This window comes from Vigna umbellata, chromosome 11 (genome assembly GCF_029865625.1).
Source record: "Vigna umbellata cultivar VRB3 chromosome 11, Vumbellata_1.0, whole genome shotgun sequence".
NCBI lineage: Eukaryota > Viridiplantae > Streptophyta > Magnoliopsida > Fabales > Fabaceae > Vigna > Vigna umbellata.
In genome coordinates, this window is record NC_142175.1 from 31,861,182 (window position 1) to 31,875,291 (window position 14,110).

At 32.2% G+C, this 14,110-nt stretch overlaps 1 protein-coding gene across 1 annotated transcript; it reads left to right on the forward strand.

The window, feature by feature from the left end:
• Window positions 1–2,400: 2,400 nt before the first annotated feature.
• On the forward strand, window positions 2,401–8,327 carry LOC148191536 (ABC transporter C family member 8-like). Its single transcript, XM_088102145.1, has 11 exons — window positions 2,401–4,547; window positions 4,650–4,970; window positions 5,062–5,148; window positions 5,226–5,813; window positions 5,928–6,092; window positions 6,185–6,479; window positions 6,572–6,786; window positions 6,890–7,195; window positions 7,300–7,363; window positions 7,597–7,836; window positions 7,922–8,327. The coding sequence occupies exons 1-11, from the start codon at window positions 2,544–2,546 to the stop codon at window positions 8,026–8,028; spliced, it is 4,392 nt and encodes a 1,463-aa protein (XP_087958271.1). The 5' UTR covers window positions 2,401–2,543; the 3' UTR covers window positions 8,029–8,327.
• The last annotated feature ends 5,783 nt before the right edge of the window (window positions 8,328–14,110 follow it).

Sequence of the window (14,110 nt, forward strand, 5' to 3'; positions counted from 1 at the left end):
GATGAAATGAATACTGCATGAGAAGCTGTCGTATTATTTTTTTATTTTGATTCCTACTCCAACTTTATAATGTATTGGTTCAATCATTCCAGGGTTTAAAAATTACAAATTTTAATAAAAATATTTAAAAAATGTGATTGAATTGACCAATCAATCTAATTTTATTAATAATCAATTAATATGAATAAAAAATACATAAACTGTATCCAACTATTTTTTGTATTGAATTGAAGATTCATTTTATCCAAATTCAATCAATCAATAGTTTATATATCTACGTAAAATCTCAGTAAAAACAATTAAAGGTTAAATAATTTTTTTCATAGAATTTTCTTTAATTTATTAAACATATATAATAAAAATATAAATTTTAATAAAAATATTAGTATAACATTTATATATAAATAAAATTTTGTTTGAATTTGGAGATATAAAATTATTCAATTAAAAAAAAATTTAATACTTATTTTGATCTCTCGGTTCGGTTTGTTAGATTTGTTTAAATTGTCCTACCTTTTTTTCAAATGTTTACAAACATTTCATATTTTGTAAAAACGGTTCGAGTTTGTCATTTTTTATGTAGCAACCTCTGTCAATGAGGGATAGACACCCTTCCCACCCAAAACTAGAAGCTTCATCACATAATATCCTTCTTCTGCAATCGTTGTAATCCTCATCCAGCCATAATGAATATCGAGCTACATCGTAGCCTCCATCGCAACTTCTCCTTCGTTCCACCACTGATTCGCGAAGCCACCGTGAGTGCCCTCGTTCAACTGCAAAGCTTACCACAAACCCTCATTCAATCCTTACATCATCCATTGAAATATCTTTGCACCAGAACCTACAAATCTGCGAATCCTAAAATTGCAAAAACCCTAACATTGCAAGAAATCAAAATCGCGAACCATAGAACACGAACGCCAACCACTCAGTTTTATCCATCTGAACCTTATTCTCTTCTTTTCTTAATTGATATAAAGAAATTTAGTTGTTCTTCTATTATGTTATTAGGTTATACAGATTAGAAAAAATTGGAAAAGAACTTGAAGCTCTGAAACAAACCTTTTGTAATTCTTCCTAATTGAAATTATAAATGTCTCTTGCTAGCTTAGAGTGAAATTGTGAAGCTCTAATTATGATATTATGCAAGAAAATAGATTAACATGCTATTTTGAGAATAGCAAACAATCAACATTGTATAAATTATAGAGTCAAAGCAACTTCCATAATTAATTTTAATCAAACATAAAGAATTGAAACTATCAAAACGAGTAGGTAAGACGAAGAACCACAAACCCAAAAAATGAGCAATTTGAACCGTTTTTACAAAATATAGGATGTTTGTGAACATTTGAAAAAAGATAGGATCACTTTAAACAAACCTAACAAATCATGGACCAAAATAAGTATTAAATTTAAAAAAAGTAAATTAATACAAAATAATAATATAAGACCAAATTGAAATTAATACAATAATATAACATCATAATGACATGTGACATTGTCACATTGTCATGTAACACAATATTAGTTTGAAACGTGACAATTTTTTTAAAAAAATATATTAAAAAATAAAAATAGAAATAATTAAAAAATATTTAAAAAAGTAAGAAACCACAAAAACATCTTTAATTATGTTAATGTCTATCTAACAACAAAAACATGATTACGTTAATTTTTTTAAAATAAAAACGCAATTGATAAAATAAAATCGAGAAACCAATATACAATTTCTAACAAAAATGGGACCTTGGAATAATTAAACTTAATGTATTTTATACATGTAAAAGTGAAATTAAATTTTTTCAAAATATTTTTTTAAAGTTTGTTTGATAATTAAAGTTTATTTAAAATATTTATTTCTGTATTTCTTACATCAAACTTAATCAATTTCACCTGTACTTCAACGTGATCTTCTTCTTATTATATCATAATTAATAACACGACACGGTTGCATAAAAGATTTTGATATTACTGGCAAATCATAACAACGGTTCTCCTTAATCTTTAAATTACATAATTATTTAATTATTAAATCAAATCAAAATATTAAAATCAATTCATGTTACTAAAGTTTTTTTTGTCTGTTTCTAACCTTTTAAACACGATATAGTATGCAATCCTTTTGAGATTAACACTTCAAGCACATTATAATTGAAGTGTCTGCTCCAAAAAGGGAAAAATCTCTCTACCACTCAAATCCAATCTTCAACAGTTTTTAAGTGCAATGTTTGCCATGCTCCAACCACTCAAATCAAAAGTGAAAGTGATTCTCTTTGCAAGGGTTTGTACAGGAAGGTGGGGCACACTGATTATGTCAGTTATTCCCTTTTTAGTAACATGTATCCAACATTTCTTTCTTCTCTGCACCGTTAGTGCCACACAACAACACTAAGTTCTTTATTGAAGGAGACTGTGGAAGTTACCTTTTCATGCAAATGATGTCTTTTGTCTAGTTCTTTGACCTTGTTCATTTGCATGAAGAGCATCTTCTAAAGTTTCCCATTGCTGCGTCTAAAAGTCTTGATCATTCTTAGACGATGATGATGATGATGATGGAGATTTTTACTGGATACGCTGATGATTTCTCATGGATTTGTCTGAAGCATTTTGAGTTCACTTCTTTCTGTTCACAAAGGAGCACAATAGACACTATAAATCTAATTTTCCTCTGTGTCTTCTACGCTTCCACCATTGTCACTTTAATCAGAAGAAATTTTATAAATGGAAGTCATACCAAAACCAGGGTTTTCCTTTTTGTCTCTATCTGTTGTGCGATCACCAGCGTTGTGTTTTACAGTATTGCCCTGTGGAGTATCATAGCCAAAACTGGGAACTCCATGGCTAACCACCTCAGCTGGTTAGCATGCGTTGTACGAGGATTTGTTTGGACTTCTTTAGCAGTTTCATTGCTCGTTCAGGGACACAAATGGATCAAAGTTCTAAACTCTGTCTGGTGGGCATGTTCCTTTGCACTAGTTTCGGCTCTCCACATTGAAATTCTGTTTCGAAAGCATGCAATAGAAATTTTCGATGTCCTACTATGGCTCTTACACACGCTTCTTCTCTTCTGTGCCTTCCAAAACCTTGGTTACTTTGTCATTCAAAAGGTGCCGAAAAGTTTATCTGAACCGTTGTTAGCTCCGAAAGTTGACTCGGAAGAAACAGGACTAGGTCGTGCTTCCTTTCTGAGCAAGTTGACTTTCTCTTGGGTTAACTCCTTACTCAGTTTGGGTTACTCAAGGCCACTATCTCTTGAAGACATCCCTTCCATTCTTTCTGAAGATAAGGCACACCTGTCCCACCAAAACTTCATGCATGCATGGCAATCCCTTGCGAGGGAGAGAAGCAAGAACAACACCAAAAACTTGGTGTTTTGGTCCATTGTTAGAACTCACTTAAAAGAGAACATATTAATATCTGTTTACGCATTGCTCAGAACCATTGCTGTAGCTGTTTCTCCTTTAATACTCTATGCTTTTGTCAACTTTTCAAATAGTAGGGATTCCGGGGAGACAGATCTCAGAGAAGGTCTTACCATAGTGGGTTTTCTTATTCTCTCCAAAGTGGTTGACTCTGTGTCACAGAGACACTGGTTTTTTTGTACCAGGAGGTCGGGGTTGAAGATGAGATCAGCTCTGATGGTTGCAGTGTATGAAAAACAACTAAAGCTTTCAAACTCAGCAAGGACAAGACACTCGACAGGTGAAATTGTGAATTACATTGCTGTTGATGCGTATCGCATGGCAGAATTCCCTTGGTGGTTTCATCTAACATGGGCATGTACATTGCAAATTCTTCTATCTATCAGTATCCTGTATGGAGTTGTGGGAGTAGGTGCACTTCCCGGTTTAATCCCTCTTCTTATATGTGGACTTATCAATGTGCCATTTGCCAAGTTCCTACAAAAGTGCATGGCACAGTTCATGATTTCACAGGATGAGCGTCTTAGAGCAACTTCAGAAATTCTGAATAGCATGAAAATCATCAAGTTACAGTCCTGGGAAGACAAATTCAAGAGTTTGGTTGAGAACCTACGTGCGAAAGAGTTCATTTGGCTATCTAAGGCACAGGTGTTGAAAGCTTATGGGTCACTTTTATATTGGATGTCTCCTACCATCGTTTCTGCTGTTGTTTTCGTCGGTTGTGCTGTTTTCAATAGTGCTCCATTAAATGCCGGGACCATATTTACAGTTCTTGCAACGTTGAGGAACTTGGCAGAACCTGTTCGAATGATTCCGGAGGCTCTATCTGTTCTGATCCAAGTTAAGGTATCTTTTGATCGTCTCAATACCTTTTTGTTTGACGAAGAACTACATACCAGTGATGGTAACAAAAGTTATAAAAACCGAAGTTCAATTAATGCGGTAGAAATCCAAGCTGGCAACTTCATTTGGGACCATGAATCAGTATCCCCGACTTTAAGAGATGTGAATTTAGAAATTAAATGGGGACAAAAAGTTGCAGTTTGTGGGCCAGTTGGAGCTGGAAAATCATCTTTTTTGTATGCAGTATTAGGAGAGATTCCCAAGATATCAGGAACTGTGAGTTAAGCAAAACAAGTTTAGCTTTATGTTCTCATGTCGTTCATGCTGTTATTCTTTGTATTTAATTGTCTTATGAAATTTCTGAATGATGGAAAATAGGTTAATGTGTTTGGAAACATAGCATATGTTTCTCAAACTTCTTGGATACAGAGTGGGACGGTTCGAGAGAATATACTATTCGGCAAGCCAATGGAGAAAACAAGATACGAGAATGCCATTAGAGTTTGTGCCTTGGATAAGGATATCAATGATTTTAGTAATGGTGATCTTACAGAAATAGGTCAGCGAGGGATTAACATGAGTGGAGGACAAAAGCAAAGGATTCAACTAGCTCGTGCTGTCTACAATGATGCTGACATTTATCTCCTCGATGACCCTTTCAGTGCAGTTGATGCTCACACTGCTGCTATCCTTTTCAAAGTAAGAAACTTTCACAATTAGATTCTTAACTTCAGTGGAACTGTTTTTTCCACCTCATTGAATCAAACCACTTGCATTTATATGGTTACAGGACTGCGTAATGACGGCTCTAAGAGAAAAAACAGTCATTCTAGTGACACATCAAGTGGAGTTTCTCTCAGAAGTTGATACAATCCTGGTAAAGTACATCGTTTAGATACCTATTACATTACATTTGTGTATAATTAACACGAGATTTTATGACTCAAATTCTAGGTAATGGAAGGTGGAAAAGTTACTGAATCAGGAAAGTATGAGAATCTCTTAACAGCTGGGACTGCCTTTGAACAACTTGTGAGCGCTCATACGGAAGCAATTACAGAGTTGGATCAGAATAATGAGAACAGAACTAGTAGAGAAGAGTCTCAAGGTGTTTATAAAAATCAAAGCGAGGGGGAGATTTCTACGGAGGGTCAACTTGGGATGCAACTTACACAAGAAGAAGAAAAAGAGATTGGTGATGTCGGCTTCAAGACATTCTGGGATTATATTTCCTTTTCCAGGGGTCCATTGATGCTGTTTTATATAATTTTGGCACAATGTGCTTTTGTTGCTTTGCAGACTGCATCAACGGTTTGGCTTGCTTTAGCCATTGATATTCCAAAAATAACTAGTGCCTTCTTGGTTGGGGTCTACTCATTAATTTCATTTTCTGGTGCTGCGTTTGTATATATAAGGGCTCTCTTGACCTCTTACCTTGGATTAAATGCTTCCAAAGCTTTCTTCACAAGTTTCAATACTGCTATCTTCAATGCTCCTATGCTGTTCTTTGACTCAACCCCCATAGGAAGGATTTTAACAAGAGTAAGATTAAGATTTCATTTCCCAATGGAAAAAAAAAAAACAATTTCCCTGTGTTTGATCATTATTAACATTTAGTCATATTCAAAATTTTGATCCACTTTTTCTCTCTTGCAGGCTTCATCAGATTTAAGTACTTTGGATTTTGACATACCTTATTCGATAACCTTTGTAACATGTGTACCAATTGAAATTTTGGTGGCTATTGGTCTAATGGTTTTAGTAACATGGCCAGTTCTCATTGTTGCCATTCCTGCAATAGTTGCGTCAAAATATGTTCAGGTTTAGCCACTTTAAAAAAAATTTAATTTTTTATTTCTCGTCCCCTGCTTAACTCACAGCTAAATTTTTCCAAATCTTCTCCTCCATGAAAGGAATATTATCAAGCCTCGTCAAGGGAATTAATGAGGATCAATGGAACCACGAAAGCTCCTGTGATGAATTTTGCAGCTGAAACATCACTTGGTGTTGTTACTCTGAGAGCATTCGATATGGTAGAAAGATTTTTTAAAAACTACTTAAAGCTTGTGGACACAGACGCAACACTGTTTTTCCATTCTAATGTGGCCACGGAATGGTTAGTTTTGAGGATTGAAGCACTTCAAAATTTGACAGTCATCACTTCAGCTTTGCTACTTGTTCTATTTCCTCAGGGATACGTGTCCTCAGGTAATATTACTTCACAGGTTAATCAGCAAGATAAAGCTTTTGCATGTTATTAACAAGCTTTTAACTGTTCAAAATTCACTTGGATTATGCAGGTCTTGTGGGACTATCTCTCTCTTACGCATTATCCTTAACGTATTCACATATATTTTGGACTCGAATGTATTGCAACCTATTAAACTATCTTATCTCTGTTGAAAGAATCAAGCAATTCGTTCACCTACCGTCAGAGCCTCCTGCTGTTGTGAAGGACCACCAACCTCCATCTTCATGGCCTTCCAAAGGCAGGATTGACCTTCAAGCCTTAGAAGTAAACTTTCATCCTTGTTATTCATTCTTTTTTCTTTATTTTAATACTATCAAATGGATAAATCTTCTTCTTTGTGATGGCTATTTTCCTTCGCTGGTCTCAGATTAGATACCGTCCGAATGCTCCATTAGTGCTTAAGGGTATCACTTGCACGTTTAGAGAAGGGAGCAGAGTGGGAGTTGTAGGAAGAACCGGAAGTGGAAAGAGTACACTCATAAGTGCTTTGTTTCGCTTAGTTGAGCCAGCAAGCGGTGACATTCTCATAGATGGGATTAACATATGCTCAATGGGGTTGAAGGATTTGAGAATGAAACTAAGCATCATCCCTCAGGAACCAACTCTTTTCAAGGGCAGCATCAGAACCAACTTGGACCCTTTAGGCCTGTATTCAGATGATGAGATATGGAAGGTAAACGGACTAGTTCTGCTGTTAAAAATTGTTTTTTTAACACCTTTATGTTTTGCTTGAGCTTGTACTAAACAAGTGTTTGATTATGTTTAATTTGTATATAGGCTTTAGAGAAATGTCAGCTTAAGGAAACTATCAGCCATCTTCCAAATCTCTTAGACTCTCAGGGTGAGTAAGCTTAACCTACTTAGAGCCACAGATCTGGTATGGGAATTTTCTGGCCAATTCCCTCAGCAGCCTTTGGCAAAAATCTATTGCAGCTTTACTCTTTTCAGGTTTAAAATCATGAGGCATAACATTTGAACTTGCAAGTTGTTTTTCCAAAATAAAAGTCTTCGATTCATAAATTAAGATTTTGGAACAAATTAGCCATTGAAGGCTGATTGAGAATGATTATACAGTGAGTGATGAAGGTGGAAATTGGAGCTTGGGACAACGGCAACTGTTTTGTCTTGGAAGAGTACTGCTAAAGAGGAACAGAATTCTTGTTCTGGATGAAGCCACTGCCTCCATTGACTCTGCCACAGATTCAATTCTACAAAGAATTATCAGACAAGAGTTTGAAGCATGCACAGTTATTACAGTGGCTCACAGGGTTCCCACTGTTATAGACAGTGATATGGTTATGGTCCTCTCCTATGGTATCTTCTTTCATTCTTTTTTCCTCCTTTTTTGATACACTGCAAACTCAGTTAGTTGTCTAATATATTTTCTATGGTTTCCTAGGGAAAATGGTTGAATATGACGAGCCTTCGAGACTAATGGATACCAATTCTTTATTCTCTAAGCTGGTAGCTGAATATTGGGCCAGCTGCAGCAAGAATTCCTCCTAAAATCTTTGTTTGCAGCAACATTAAAAAAAAAAGACAGACCGATCTTACGGTACAATTACAATAAGTTTATGGATAGGAAAAAGAGAACAAATAAACGAAAGAAAATTAAGCAATTGAAATTTTGGAAGGTTGTGGGAACTTTTACAGAGTGGTCCTTCCTACACTTTGTGTATCTGTTTGGAAGGGTGTGGATGCTTTCATGATATTGCATGGAGTGATTTTGAATTTATATCAGCAAAATAAACTCAGTCATATCAGGAAATTAAATTCATACAGCATTGTAGCGACTATTCACTGAACTAGCAATCACTTCCAAATCCATTCTTTTGCCAAAGTTGATTTAGTTTCAAGTTTCTTGCACCGAAGAAAAAGTAAACCATTTTTTTACAATATTCCAAGAATTAGGAAAGTATGATAAAAAGGAGAGGATCAAATAATATGGATAGGAGATCATCTATGTTAAAGCTATAAAACTAACATTCAAATAAATTATATTGGAATATAAATTATATGTTTAAAGTTTATTAAGTTACTATGGAAATTTTTTCCAAGATTTGATTATATGGTATTTACAGCATGTTTATAATATAATAATAAGTAAATTTGTGTTATGATTTTTAGCAATGAGATTGATGTAATTAAGTTTGTAGCCTTTTGCTTGACTTATCAAAGCGCAAAAGTAAAATATTAGAGGTCTGATGAGATGTTGTAGCAGACAGATAGACCAAAGTGGTAATGGGAGAGCATAGTTAAAGATTTTGTTACTCATTTTCCAAGGTTATGAGTAGTCATGATTGAATTTGGGTGATAGTAGATAAGCCAATGAAGAATGTTCATTTTCTAGTCATTAATATGGGATGTTTATGGTCAAGCTAGCATAGTTGTATATCGAGGAGATAGTAAGGTTGCATGGAGTGTCTCAAGTATTGATCTTAAGTTTACTTCTAGATTTTGGTAGACACTACAACAATCTTTGAGTAGCGAGCTCAGGATGGGTTTTGCTTATTATCCTCAAAGTAATCTGTGAAAGAAAAGAGATGAGTCTACTTGGGAGTTAGAGAAGGATACGAAAAAGTCATACCCTCATCTATTTCCTAGTAAGTTCAATTTTGAAGGTCAAAATTTTTGTTGTTGGAGATAGTGTAAGAGCCTAGAAAATAGTGTCTTTGAGGTGATAACATGTTTTAAATAATGATACTCTATTATTTTAATATTAAAAGTCCAAAATATAAATAAAATTTCTATTAACAAGTTTTATTACTTAAAAACACATCATCTATATAAAAACTCTTTCTCTAATAGATCTTTACCCTCTCTCCAAGAATTTTGACTCCCTATTCATCTGTCTGAAGATTAGAGAATGCCTGAGTGATCTTTGAGGCAATGTCTTCTACTTCAACCAATTAGTTTTTGCAAAAGAGAAAGTTGGTTTATTCTATTTTTCTTAGTTTGTACATTTTTCCAAGTATGTGAGTTGTCTAAGCTTGTATGTGACCTTTGAGTCTTTTATAAGACTCTCTATTAATAGGTGGTTGTAACTGTGTACCTTGATCATGTTCCTGTTGTTTGTAGGAGCATATAACGTTTTTTGTGCATGTGAAGCTATCTTAAGACCTTAGAGCTTACTAGTCATCTATAAGGTAAGGGAAGCTAGTTACTTTGATTTTAATTGATAGACAAGTTTTAATTACTAATTGTAGGCTTGTATGGTAGTTGAATTGTGAAATTGAGTTATTTGATGATATTTGGTTTATTGAGTTAAGATTAGGAAGTTGAATCATCTTTAGTGATAAGGTGATTGAATTCTTGCTATGTTTAATTCGTGAGGCAAGGCTAGAGTCGGGGAACTACTAACTTAGTTATCTTTGGACGAATATTCTCGTTGAGTGAAATCAAAGTCAGAGGATTCACTGATTTAACCTTTGTTGGACAGTAATATGGTTCGTGGGCAAGCTCAAAGTTAGAAAGATACTGACTTAGTGGTCACTGGCAAAGAATATTCTTGTTGACTTAATAGTGGCTCGACAAAAATGTCTCGTTGGGCAACTTTTGTGATATTTAAGCCTTTGAGATTTAGGGATGATCTTGTTGAGCAAGCTATGTAATCTCTAGACGAGTATACTTTTAAGTACTACTTGTTGAGCGAGACTAACAAAGTCTAACACTAATTATCGTATGTGTTTTTCTAGTTATGTTGTTTAAAGGTTGTGTTCTGAAGATTAATGTGATGACTAGTTTGTAGTATCTATTCGAGAATGGTTGCAACTGATCCAAAGAAAAAACTGGTTGTGGTTTTGTTTGGTGTATGCTTTGATACATGAGAGTTCTAAAAGTGGGTATCCTAATATTCAACTAGTTATTAAACTCATATAGAGATGAATGGGATGGAAGAGAGAATGACAAGAGATTTTTTCCTAGACATTTGGTTTAGGCATAAAGAGACTAACCTCGTGAGTAATAGGGTGTTAACCCTTGTGTTTAGAACTCTATAAAGTATAGATACTATTACGAGTGCACATATGTGAAAAACATATATCCGAATAATTAAGTCTAGAGTCAATGGTAGTATGTTTTCTTTTGAATACTAGCTTATTGTACCTTCTTTTCTCTTCTATGTTGTTTATCTTTTGCAATTATCATCTATTGGTGTGAATAGATTAGGCTATAGACTATTCTCACAATATAACAAAGTCTTTCAAATATTAATAAAACAAGATAATTAAGAAATTTTAAAGTGAGAATAACATTTACAAAGAATAAAATAAAATATAAGAATCGAAACTTTTTATGTAAAATTTATTTTTAATATCAGTATTTAATATAATAATATATTTGTGTGTTTGAAATTCTTCTATAAAATCAATAAAAGTTGAAAAAAATACTAATGTGGTAACATTTTAAATTGGATAATGATATTTTGACAACATTTTTGACAACATTTTAACATCATCTACGTGTCATTTTGTGATTGGTCCAAAATTACTCCACAATCAATAATAATTATTATAAACACTAACATAGACCAATCACAGAATGACACATAGATGATGTTAAAAGGTTGTAAAAAATATTGTCAAAGTATCATTATCCTTTTAAATTCAATAGAATTTGAGAAGGAATTTCTAACTTTATAATGGTAAAAAATATTATATGAATATTTATTCAATTTCTCTGCTTGAAATTAAAATGCATAATCGTGTTAAGATATATCAAATATTGTATTAACTGATATTAGACAATCAAATATTATAATCGTGTTAAGATATATCAAATATTGTATTAACTGATATATTAGACAATCAAATATTGTATTAGTTATAATTTAAATATTAGTATAATTTGTATAGATTTGTACACATGTCATTCTTTAATAGATAGGATTATTTTATATATATACACACACGATACTCTATATTTAGAATAACATCTCATAATTATTTTTTAATTTTTTCTATAAATCGTAGTAAAGATTTTCCATAAATAAATTATGTTAATATTTTATTCTTAGTTATAATAATTATAATGCGTGACGAAGAAGAAAAAGAAATGAATTTTGGAATTTTTATTCATTTTTAATTTTCTTTTAAATATTTATCCAGAATATATATATATATATATATATATATATATATATATATATATATATATATATATATATATATATATTTGAGTTAAACAATACTATTGTATTTATAGTCAAAATGAAATTATCCAAATAAATAATATATTTTTAATCTGCGTGCATAAACATAATGTATCACCAACTGAGTAAGTAAAAATTTTTGTTCTTTTTCATCACCATTGTCATATCTTTTATATATAGAGATATTATGAAACCAGTGCAGATATAGCTGAATGAGACAATTCAGCACATTTTTCATCAATTATTCATAGGGGATTTTATATGATGATAAAACATTGTAATTTTGCATTTGGAACATTGCTTCAATAGAAATTTTTATTTGAAACATTTTCTTTACCGAGATAAATTGAGAAAAAATTATAAAATTACAAAATTATGAAATTATTAATTATAAAATTACAACATTTTATAACAAAATGATAAAATTACAATATTATAAAAGTATAAAACTATATAATTATAAAATCATACTATAATATTATAAAATTATAAGATTAAAAAATTAAAAAATTATAAAGTTCAATATTTAGGATAGTAAATTACCTCTTAATTGTAATGGTTCATAATTACTATTAAGCAAAATAGTTACAAAAGTAATATCTATGTATTACACTATTTTTCATTAATTTACATAAAAAAAGTTTTTCAAAGACATAGACTCAAGCAAAAGAAGAATAATTATGCAAAATACAAAAAAAAAGTACGTAAATAACTTTCATTATTTATATGATTTCTAAATTATCTTACTTTATATGATCTTCACCTGCACTATTATATGTTAGTGTAAGTACATAATAATAATAATAAAATAATAATAATAATAATAATACAAACAAGAGAAAGTTAATATATTAAAAAGAAAAAGAATTATAATAATTCAAATATTTATTTTAAACTTAATAGAGTTTAAGATGGAATTTTAATACGTTAAAATATAATTGCTTTGATATAACAAATATTAATATATTTATTTTATTTTTAAGTTTATTAATAATGAACATAATTAAATTAGAATTTAAATAAAAATAATAAAGTTAAAGTTTATTTATTTTATTATAACAATGGATTATTTCAATATTTATTTTGTTAAATTAACTATTTATCTTAAAAGTCATATACAACATTAAAAATCAAAAACATTTTCCATTATTATACCATAAGAAAACTATTTACGATAAGATATTAGATTACAATTAAAATTATAATTTTAATAAAAAAAATCAATTCCATTAGTTTTATTTAAATTATGATTTGACACTTTGTCTTCACTAGTGCAGAAAGGACTTTAGACGTATGTTACTTTGGACTTTTAACGTCTGATCTCTGTCCGACGTTATATGAGTGACGTTAATGAGACGTCAGACCCAATAGGTCAAACGTCCATATAGACGTCAGATCCATACAGGTCAGACGTTTATATAGACGTCTGACATTATATATCAGACGTCTAAAACGTTGTCGTATTTGATTGCATCTTTTTTCGCTTGAGGCCTCTTGAGTTGTTCCTAGCTCATGGTGATTCGAGTTTACAACTTTATATTTTAGTTGAAGAAAATGTATTGTACGTTTTTTTGTATTGGATGGTTTTAAAAATGTAGTAGAGAGAATTGGAGGAGTGCAAAACGCAAGAAATTGCCACCCAAGAACGCCGCTAAGGACACGAGCAAAAATGCACCAAAACCCAACGAAAACTCATTTTAATCGGTTCAAATGAAAGATAATGCATCAAAGAGAGATGTAATAGAAGTAAAATTAATTTAAAACGATGCAAAAGTGAGAAAACGAACCTAAAAAGCGTAACCCGTAGAGAGAAAACGCGAGGAAGATAATGAACATTAAGTGCGTGTAACTGCTGCCTCGCGTTCGCGGTGTTTTAATGCAGCCATATAGAAGTCAGTTCCCCCACATCAGACGTCTATATGGCTGTAGAAGTCGGATTGGCTGGATCGGACGTTTAAATGAAGTTAAAATGTGACTTTTTAGATTTCAAAAATGAGTATATAGAAGTCGGTTCCACCCACATCGGACGTCTATATGGCTGTAGAATTCAGATTGACAGGATTGGACGTCTAAATGGAAGTAAAAGGTAACTTTTTAGATTTAAAAAATGAGTATATAGAAGTCGGTTCCTCCCACATCGGACGTCTATATGGCTGTAGAAGTCGGATTAGCCGGATCAGACGTCTAAATGGAGTTAAAAAGTGACTTTTTAGATTTCAAAAATGAGTAAGAAATCGGTTCCCCCCACATCGGATGTCTATATGGCTATAGAAGTCGGATTGGCGGGATCAGACGTCCAAATGGAGTTAAAAAGTGACTTTTTAGATTTTAAAAAATGAGTATATAGAAGTCAGTTCCTTCCACATCGGACGTCTATATGGCTGTAGAAGTCGGATTAGCGAGATCAGACGTCTAAATGGAGTTAAAAAGTGACTTTTT

Coding starts and splice junctions, on each gene's coding strand:
- LOC148191536 (XM_088102145.1), top strand. CDS start 2,544: ATGATGATGATGATGATGGAGATTTTTACTGGATACGCTGATGATTTC. Junction 5,814..5,927: donor TAGGAAGGATTTTAACAAGA/GTAAGATTAAGA, acceptor TCTCTCTTGCAG/GCTTCATCAGATTTAAGTAC. Junction 6,480..6,571: donor TCAGGGATACGTGTCCTCAG/GTAATATTACTT, acceptor TGGATTATGCAG/GTCTTGTGGGACTATCTCTC.